Source organism: Phaseolus vulgaris, chromosome 11, assembly GCF_051622355.1.
Source record: "Phaseolus vulgaris cultivar YP4 chromosome 11, ASM5162235v1, whole genome shotgun sequence".
Lineage (NCBI taxonomy): Eukaryota > Viridiplantae > Streptophyta > Magnoliopsida > Fabales > Fabaceae > Phaseolus > Phaseolus vulgaris.
This window is the reverse complement of record NC_143508.1, coordinates 53,863,984-53,874,359: the sequence shown is the minus strand read 5'-3', so window position 1 is coordinate 53,874,359 and position 10,376 is coordinate 53,863,984. Positions and strand designations below refer to the sequence as shown.

Below are 10,376 nucleotides of genomic sequence, written 5' to 3'. Positions count from 1 at the left end.
TTTAATGGACACCAAGAGGGTAGTGGTCCACCAACTCCATTAACCGGTGTTGAGGTTTACCAAAAGGTAAATAACATAGACCACACCTTCGGTAAGTCCAAAAAAAAGTCATCTGTGACAAATATTTGGAAGAAGAAATCAATCTTCTTTGATCTTCCGTACTGGTCGAGGTTAGAAGTCAGACATTGTATAGATGTAATGCATGTTGAGAAGAATGTGTGTGATAGCTTAATTGGTACACTTCTTAACATTAACGGGAAGACGAAGGATGGTCTAAATGCTCGTTTAGATTTGATTGAGATGAACATACGCGGCGAGTTGGCACCCATAGAAATGGGTAAGCGTACATATTTGCCCCCAGCCTGTTACACAATGTCAAAAGATGAAAAAATTAGTTTTTGTCAATGTCTAAAGGGTGTGAAAGTGCCACAAGGACATTCCTCAAATGTGAAGAGCCTAGTGTCAATGCAAGATTTGAAGTTAATTGGGTTGAAGTCTCATGATTGTCACATCTTGATGCAACAGTTGTTGCCGGTAGCTATCTGTGGGATCTTACCAAAAAATGATAGACACACCATAACCCGTTTGTGCTCATTCTTCTCTTCCATCTGTTGTAAAGTCATTGATCCCTCAAAACTAGATGAACTTTAAAATGAAATTGTTGTTATCTTGTGTGAATTGGAAATGTTTTTTCCTCCGTCTTTTTTTGACATCATGGTTCATCTAGTGGTGCATCTGGTAAGAGAGGTTAGATTGTGTGGACCAGTGTACTTAAGATGGATGTATCCTGTTGAGCGGTATATGAAAATTTTGAAAGGTTATGTGAAAAATCATTATCGTCCAGAGGCTTCAATGATTGAAAGGTACATAGCTGAAGAAAGTATTGAATTTTGTTCAGAGTACATGACAAAAGCAAATCCAATAGGTGTTCCAGCTAATTCATGGCACCACAGGCGTTCTACAACTAAATGTTTACGTGGTGTGAATATTGTAAGCAAATCTCGATCAGAAGTCTTGCAAGCACATTTGTACATATTGAATAACACAGATGAAGTTGTACCTTACATAGAAGCTCATAAAGCCATTGTGAAGGCAAATAACCTAAGACAAGCAGAGAAATGGGTCTTGATGGAACATAATAGAACTTTCATGCCTTGGTTTAAAGATGAGGTGTTCAAGGATTCAACGGCATCAGAGACCTTGACTTGGTTGGCTGCTGGATTGAAGTTTGATGTCATCTCATGTACAGCGTATGAAGTGAATAATTGTATATTTTACACAAAGTCCATGGATGAAAAGAGTACAGTTCAAAATTCTGGTGTTACTCTTGAAGCCGAGTCAATGCAGTTTTCGACTTCGAAAGATACAAATCCAGTACTTGGATCAATGGCATACTATGGGTTTATAGAAGAGATATGGGAGATTGACTACACTAAGTTTTTCGTTCCAGTTTTCAAGTGTAAATGGGTTGACAATAAAAGTGGGGTTAAAATTGATGAATCAGGATTCACACTAGTGGACTTTCGAAAGATAGGGTATCGAGATGAGCCATTTATAATGGTTCAACAAGCATCTCAGGTTTTCTATGTTAAAGATCCTACGTCAGAACATTGGTATGTCGTTTTACACGGGAAAAAACAAGGGGAAGCCATAGATGATATTGAATATGCCGAAACTCGTTCATTCACACCAATGATAACTAATAAAGATGACGATGTACTTGATGATGTACATGCAACCCGTAAAGACCACAGTGAAGGAATTTACATATAAACATTCAACCCATATGCAACATGTAAATAAACATTTAGAATTTTTTGTATTATTTTTATATGATTTTAATTCGATTCACATTAACTAATGTTTGTTACCTAATTTTTGAAACAGAGACATGGATGACGACCAGACTCCAAACAGACCTCGATCTGGACGAGGCAATAGAGGACCTACTAGATTGAAGCGTCTTGCATTGAGACGTGCTGCTGGTGAGAAGACACATGTTGATATTGACGTCAACACTGGAGTGGCTTTTGGTCCTAAGGCAGATGAGTTTATGAGCTATCTTGGAGTTGTTTCTCGTGAGAGGCTCTCCATTTTGATTAATTCATGGGATGAGGTTTCAGAGGTTGATCGGAACATGCTATGGGAGGATGTTCTGGGAAGCTTTACATTATTATTGTTATCATATAATGCTTTTTAATATTGATTAATTAATTTTAATTTGATGATGTTATTTTCCAGGCAAACTTTGACATTCCTGATGTGGAACCGCTTCGATCAAAGATATTATCCAATATCGCACTTAAATTTTGTTCCTTTAAGTCAAGACTGACTTCGAGATACATTTTTGGCGACCTTAAAGACGAAAATCCATGTTTAAAGTACCAACATATTGATGAAGAGACATGGCGTCTTTTTAGAGAAAGCCGTGAAAATGAGGCTTGGATGGTAAGTGAAGTAACTTTTTTGATTATATAACATTAATAAGTTTATCTTATTTACTTCAGTTTGTTTATTTCAATTATGACAGGATCGTCGGAAGAAAGCTCAAGAGATAGCTTTGAAGAATCTTACCCCGCACGTTATGTCTCGTTCGGGGTATAGAAAACTTGAGCAAACACTGATGGTGGAAAAGGAGAAATCTCAACAGGGGACGTTGTCTGAGAATGTGGAAACAGGGGTCACTTCTCCTCCATCACCACCTTTTCGCCATGTAAAATGGAAGAGGGCCCGAATTAAGAAGTCGGGTGCACCAAGTTCTGAGCAATCCGGGGTTATAATCGAAAAAATTGTAAGTTATTTTTGTTATTTTCAATTTTTTTAAAGCATTAATTATATTAATGATTGAAAATATGGTTTTTGTGTACTCTTGCAGGATTCCTTGGAATCCAACGGTAAATTTGTTGCTGAAGGTCGTCACGATATCCTGGTTGAAGCAATTGGACGACCTGAACACTCTGGTCGTGTTCGTGCCGCTGGACAAGGTGTCAGAATTAAACTTTATTTTGGAGTTTCAGAACGACAGCCATCCTCCTCCTCCAAGAAGGAAACTCAAATGAAGAGTAAGTTACGTGAAGAAATAATGGAGGAGATGAGAAAGGAGACTGATTTGATGTGGCTGGAGATGAAAAAGGAGAATGATCGAATGCGACAAGAGTTTCTATCGCAACAAGTTTGTGCTGAGCCGATTGAACCCCTTGTTAGTCCCACTCCCAAGAGCACAAAGGGGAGTTGTGCGGCTCCTCCAACATCAGGGGATGATATCAATGGGCAGACAGAGGATTGTGAGCTACTGGTAGTGGGCGGCAAACTTCCTCGGGTGGTGGCACTTGGAAAAGTCTATAAAAACGCCACCACCTTACATAACGTTCCTCTCTCCCCTGATGTGGCGAAGGTAACAGTTGAAAAAGTACGATTTCCTGATGCTCGTGTTCCACTACCTTCAGATGAGGTAACCACTGTGGCCGATGCATTTCAGACATTCGTTACCTGGCCCAGAGAGCTCATTCGATCTATGCCCGAACCTCATGTAATAATTTCGTTTCATTATATTATTTTTTATTTATATTTATATATTACATATAATTTAATACAAATGTTGTTTATCTTGTAGAAACCTTTTCAGCCACCAAGTCCGAAAAAGAAGCGTGAGGTTCCAGTTGACGATCCTATGGCTTCCCTACGTCTCATTGCTAGTCAGATTGGCAATGATCCTTTTCCAGTTCCGTGGGATAATACATTTTTTCAAATCAACACTGAACTGCCACTGATGATTTACAACACAGATTTATCAGAATTTATATCTGGGAAACAGGAGCTCAATATAAGTATAATTCAATTTTTTATGATGTAAGTATCTTTACCTATTATTCAATTTACTTTATGTTAAATCATTATTGATTATGCTTTAACTAAAAACTTGTAGGTTTTTGCATAGAGTCTATATCACCGAGGGGAAAGAAAATATGTATGGATTCGTAGATCCTGCATATACTAATCCCGTTGGACCAAACTCAACTGAGACTCAAGCATACATCACTAACATCCTGGAAAAAGAGGGAAAACAAATTTATTTATGCCCTTATATTAATGAGTAAGTTTAATTATATGTCATCAATTATTATTATTTCATGTTTTAAATATTTACTAACTCTTTTCAATGATCATATAGGCATCATTGGCAGTTACTTGTCTTATCAATGGTTGATAAGACTGCTGTGTGGTTCTGTTCCCTACACAAGAAGATGCCCACAAAATTTAAGGATATCATTGATACGTAAGTATAGTATAAACTTAACTTTGTATGTTACTAATTAACCATCTACTAACGAGGTTTTTTGTATTAACCAGTTCATGGCGTGGATATAACATCCTAAAAGGTCGATCCAGTTCAAATAATTTGAACTACATAAGAGTAAAGGTTTGTAATTTTTTTCTTTCTCTATTATCATTGTTTATCAATATACTAACATATTACTTTTTATTGAATTATAGTGTAATAAACAACCAGGAAGCTATGAGTGTGGCTATTACATTATGCAATGGATGATTACCATTATAAGACTAGGTGTTAAAACTGGTTGGAAAGAGGTATATGTTAAATCATTTTTATAATTCTTGAACATATATATATCTAGAAACTAATTTATGTCAACTTTGCAATGCAGTTATTCACAGAAGAAACATCATTGAGTGAGGAAGGCATTTCATATGTTAGAGATTCTTGGTCCACATATTTCATTAATTTTTATAACTCTAGCATAGGTAAATAATAGTGGTTTTATTATATGTAATTTGATCACTTGTAAATGTACATTTTGATGATTTCAATTGATCACTACATTTCTGTATTTGTCTGGCTGGGTTTGATCATTATGCAGGTTATTAAAATATATGGTTTCTGCACAAAACAGAGTCTATTTTAAAAAAAAAATCACTATTTACAAATGCGGTTATTTACCAAGACCGCATTTGTAAATAGTGAATTCGCATTTACAAATGCAGTCTTGGTAAATGACCGCATTTGTAAATAGTGATTTATGAATGCGGTCTTTACCAAGACCGCATTCATAAATCCTAAACCCCAAACCCACTCCCTAATTCAGAATAATATACAAATGTGGTTACCTAAAATAACCGCATTTTTAAATGTGATTTATGAATGCGGTCATAGGACCGCATTTGTAAATTCCAGATTTACGAATGCGTGCTGATCAAATGCGGTTTTATGACCGCATTTGTAAATTGAAAATAGCCGCATTTGTTTTACATATCTGCACTAGTGAGTGACGAACGTCTGGTAAAAATTTCAGACCAAAACACCCAGGGAGTAAGGCGTAGTAAGTCCCAGACCGAGAGTGAACAAAACTGGTTTTCCGAAAACAAAACGTCCTGGATTTTCTTCCCCCTATCTCCTTTTTGTGATTCTTTTATGGACGTGCCTCCTTACCTGGGTGCAAACAGCATAGGGAAGTACTTGTGTGAACCTTTTCAGCGCAATACGAACCCATAATAAAAATTGCCGAAAGTAGGGCGAAATTTCACAAGTTTCGGTAGAGGATAGCCTTGGTTTGCACAAAATTCTCCCGAAATAGTTTTTTCCTGAAATCCCACGTAAGAATCTCCACTGAATTTGGGACAAAACGCGACAAATTTCAGGTCAAACGGATGAGTATTCGCCCACGAAAAAAATCAAACAGCTTCGCACACAAACGAACCTTCCTTTCAGCCCTGGCAGTGATCAATAAAAAATTTATTGCCAATCTTGTGGGACGAATCTGGGCCTCAAACCTCAGCCAAAACTCAATAGACACAGTGACGAACGTTTGATAAAATTTCAGACCAAAACACCCAGGGAGTAAGGCGTAGTAAGTCCCAGACCGAGAGTGAACAAAACTGGTTTTCCGAAAACAAAACGTCCTGGATTTTCTTCCCCGTATCTCCTTTTTGTGATTCTTTTATGGACGTGCCTCCTTACCTGGGTGCAAACAGCATAGGGAAGTACTTGTGTGAACCTTTTCAGCGCAATACGGACCCAGAATAAAAATTGCCGAAAGTAGGGCGAAATTTCACAAGTTTCGGTAGAGGATAGCCTTGGTTTGCACAAAATTCTCCCGAAATAGTTTTTTCCTGAAATCCCACGTAAGAATCTCCACTGAATTTGGGACAAAACGCGACAAATTTCAAGTCAAACGGATGAGTATTCGCCCACGAAAAAAATCAAACAGCTTCGCACACAAACGAACCTTCCTTTCAGCCCTGGCAGTGATCAATAAAAAATTTATTGTCAATCTTATGGGACGAATCTGGGACTCAAACCTCAGCCAAAACTCAATAGACACAGTGACGAACGTTTGGTAAAAATTTCAGACCAAAACACCCAGGGAGTAAGGCGTAGTAAGTCCCAGACCGAGAGTGAACAAAACTGGTTTTCCGAAAACAAAACGTCCTGGATTTTCTTCCCCGTATCTCCTTTTTGTGATTCTTTTATGGACGTGCCTCCTTACCTGGGTGCAAACAGCATAGGGAAGTACTTGTGTGAACCTTTTCAGCGCAATACGGACCCAGAATAAAAATTGCCGAAAGTAGGGCGAAATTTCACAAGTTTCGGTAGAGGATAGCCTTGGTTTGCACAAAATTCTCCCGAAATAGTTTTTTCCTGAAATCCCACGTAAGAATCTCCACTGAATTTGGGACAAAACGCGACAAATTTCAGGTCAAACGGATGAGTATTCGCCCACGAAAAAAATCAAACAGCTTCGCACACAAACGAACCTTCCTTTCAGCCCTGGCAGTGATCAATAAAAAATTTATTGTCAATCTTATGGGACGAATCTGGGACTCAAACCTCAGCCAAAACTCAATAGACACAGTGACGAACGTCTGGTAAAAATTTCAGACCAAAACACCCAGGGAGTAAGGCGTAGTAAGTCCCAGACCGAGAGTGAACAAAACTGGTTTTCCGAAAACAAAACGTCCTGGATTTTCTTCCCCGTATCTCCTTTTTGTGATTCTTTTATGGACGTGCCTCCTTACCTGGGTGCAAACAGCATAGGGAAGTACTTGTGTGAACCTTTTCAGCGCAATACGAACCCATAATAAAAATTGCCGAAAGTAGGGCGAAATTTCACAAGTTTCGGTAGAGGATAGCCTTGGTTTGCACAAAATTCTCCCGAAATAGTTTTTTCCTGAAATCCCACGTAAGAATCTCCACTGAATTTGGGACAAAACGCGACAAAGTTCAGGTCAAACGGATGAGTATTCGCCCACGAAAAAAATCAAACAGCTTCGCACACAAACGAACCTTCCTTTCAGCCCTGGCAGTGATCAATAAAAAATTTATTGCCAATCTTGTGGGACGAATCTGGGCCTCAAACCTCAGCCAAAACTCAATAGACACAGTGACGAACGTTTGATAAAATTTCAGACCAAAACACCCAGGGAGTAAGGCGTAGTAAGTCCCAGACCGAGAGTGAACAAAACTGGTTTTCCGAAAACAAAACGTCCTGGATTTTCTTCCCCGTATCTCCTTTTTGTGATTCTTTTATGGACGTGCCTCCTTACCTGGGTGCAAACAGCATAGGGAAGTACTTGTGTGAACCTTTTCAGCGCAATACGGACCCAGAATAAAAATTGCCGAAAGTAGGGCGAAATTTCACAAGTTTCGGTAGAGGATAGCCTTGGTTTGCACAAAATTCTCCCGAAATAGTTTTTTCCTGAAATCCCACGTAAGAATCTCCACTGAATTTGGGACAAAACGCGACAAATTTCAGGTCAAACGGATGAGTATTCGCCCACGAAAAAAATCAAACAGCTTCGCACACAAACGAACCTTCCTTTCAGCCCTGGCAGTGATCAATAAAAAATTTATTGCCAATCTTGTGGGACGAATCTGGGCCTCAAACCTCAGCCAAAACTCAATAGACACAGTGACGAACGTCTGGTAAAAATTTCAGACCAAAACACTCAGGGAGTAAGGCGTAGTAAGTCCCATACCGAGAGTGAACAAAACTGGTTTTCCGAAAACAAAACGTCCTGGATTTTCTTCCCCGTATCTCCTTTTTGTGATTCTTTTATGGACGTGCCTCCTTACCTGGGTGCAAACAGCATAGGGAAGTACTTGTGTGAACCTTTTCAGCGCAATACGGACCCAGAATAAAAATTGCCGAAAGTAGGGCGAAATTTCACAAGTTTCGGTAGAGGATAGCCTTGGTTTGCACAAAATTCTCCCGAAATAGTTTTTTCCTGAAATCCCACGTAAGAATCTCCACTGAATTTGGGACAAAACGCGACAAATTTCAGGTCAAACGGATGAGTATTCGCCCACGAAAAAAATCAAACAGCTTCGCACACAAACGAACCTTCCTTTCAGCCCTGGCAGTGATCAATAAAAAATTTATTGCCAATCTTGTGGGACGAATCTGGGCCTCAAACCTCAGCCAAAACTCAATAGACACAGTGACGAACGTCTGGTAAAAATTTCAGACCAAAACACCCAGGGAGTAAGGCGTAGTAAGTCCCAGACCGAGAGTGAACAAAACTGGTTTTCCGAAAACAAAACGTCCTGGATTTTCTTCCCCGTGTCTCCTTTTTGTGATTCTTTTATGGACGTGCCACCTTACCTGGGTGCAAACAGCATAGGGAAGTACTTGTGTGAACCTTTTCAGCGCAATACGGACCCAGAATAAAAATTGCCGAAAGTAGGGCGAAATTTCAAAAGTTTCGGTGGAGGATAGCCTTGGTTTGCACAAAATTTCCGAAAAATTCTCCCGAAATAGTTTTTTCCTGAAATCCCATGTAAGAATCTCCACTGAATTTGGGACAAAACGCGACAAATTTCAGGTCAAACGGATGAGTATTCGCCCACGAAAAAAATCAAACAGCTTTGCACACAAACAAACCTTCCTTTCAGCCCGGGCAGGGATCAATAAAAAATTTAGTGCCAATCTTGTGAGACGAATCTGGGCCTCAACCATTAGCCAAAACTCAATAGACACAGTGACGAACGTCTGGTAAAAATTTCAGACCAAAACACCCAAGGAGTAAGGCGTAGTAAGTCCCAGACCGAGAGTGAACAAAACTGGTTTTCCGAAAACAAAACGTCCTGGATTTTCTTCCCCGTATCCCCTTTTTGTGATTCTTTTATGGACTTGCCTCCTTACCTGGGTGCAAATAACATAGGGAAGTACTTGTGTGAACCTTTTCAGCGCAATACGGACCCAAAATAAAAATTGCCGAAAGTAGGGCGAAATTTCACAAGTTTCGGTAGAGGATAGCCTTGGTTTGCACAAAATTCTCCCGAAATAGTTTTTTCCTGAAATCCCACGTAAGAATCTCCACTGAATTTGGGACAAAACGCGACAAATTTCAGGTCAAACGGATGAGTATTCGCCCACGAAAAAAATCAAACAGCTTCGCACACAAACGAACCTTCCTTTCAGCCCTGGCAGTGATCAATAAAAAATTTATTGCCAATCTTGTGGGACGAATCTGGGCCTCAAACCTCAGCCAAAACTCAATAGACACAGTGACGAACGTCTGGTAAAATTTTCAAACCAAAACACCCAAGGAGTAAGGCGTAGTAAGTCCCAGACCGAGAGTGAACAAAACTGGTTTTCCGAAAACAAAACGTCCTGCATTTTCTTCCCCGTATCTCCTTTTTGTGATTCTTTTATGGACGTGCCTCCTTACCTGAGTGCAAACAACATATGGAAGTACTTGTGTGAACTTTTTCAGCGCAATACGGACCCAGAATAAAAATTGCATAAAGTAGGGCGAAATTTCACAACTTTTGGTAGAGGATAGCCTTGGTTTGCACAAAATTTCCGAAAAATTCTCCCGAAATAGTTTTTTCCCGAAATACCACGTAAGAATCTCCACTAAATTTGGGACAAAACGCGACAAATTTCAGGTCAAACGGATGAGTATTCGCCCACGGAAAAAATCAAACAGTTTCGCACACAAACGAACCTTCCTTTCAGCCCTGGCAGTGATCAATAAAAATTTATTGCAAATCTTGTGGGACGAATCTGGGCCTCAAACCTCAGCCAAAACTCAATAGACACAGTGACGAACGTCTGGTAAAAATTTCAGACCAAAACACCCAAGGAGTAAGGCGTAGTAAGTCCCAGACCAAGAGTGAACAAAACTGGTTTTCCGAAAACAAAACGTCCTGGATTTTCTTCCCCGTATCTCCTTTTTGTCATTCTTTTATGGACGTGCCTCCTTACCTGGGTGCAAACAGCATAGGGAAGTACTTGTGTGAACCTTTTCAGCGCAATACAAACCCAGAATAAAAATTTTCGAAAGTAGGGCGAAATTTCACAAGTTTCGGTAGAGGATAGCCTTGGTTTGCACAAAATTTCTGAAAAATTCAC

The 10,376-nt window shown here is 39.4% G+C and overlaps 2 protein-coding genes across 2 annotated transcripts; both read left to right on the top strand.

Annotated features, from left to right (window-relative positions):
* Window positions 1–2,881: 2,881 nt before the first annotated feature.
* On the top strand, window positions 2,882–3,853 carry LOC150023405 (uncharacterized). Its single transcript, XM_090297837.1, has 2 exons — window positions 2,882–3,529; window positions 3,614–3,853. The coding sequence occupies exons 1-2, from the start codon at window positions 3,056–3,058 to the stop codon at window positions 3,851–3,853; spliced, it is 714 nt and encodes a 237-aa protein (XP_090153963.1). The 5' UTR covers window positions 2,882–3,055.
* A 91-nt stretch (window positions 3,854–3,944) lies between these two features.
* Window positions 3,945–4,675, top strand: LOC137832473 (uncharacterized). The gene is made up of 4 exons (XM_090297884.1): window positions 3,945–4,093; window positions 4,172–4,276; window positions 4,351–4,420; window positions 4,495–4,675. The coding sequence occupies exons 1-4, from the start codon at window positions 3,966–3,968 to the stop codon at window positions 4,612–4,614; spliced, it is 423 nt and encodes a 140-aa protein (XP_090154010.1). The 5' UTR covers window positions 3,945–3,965; the 3' UTR covers window positions 4,615–4,675.
* Window positions 4,676–10,376: the final 5,701 nt, after the last annotated feature.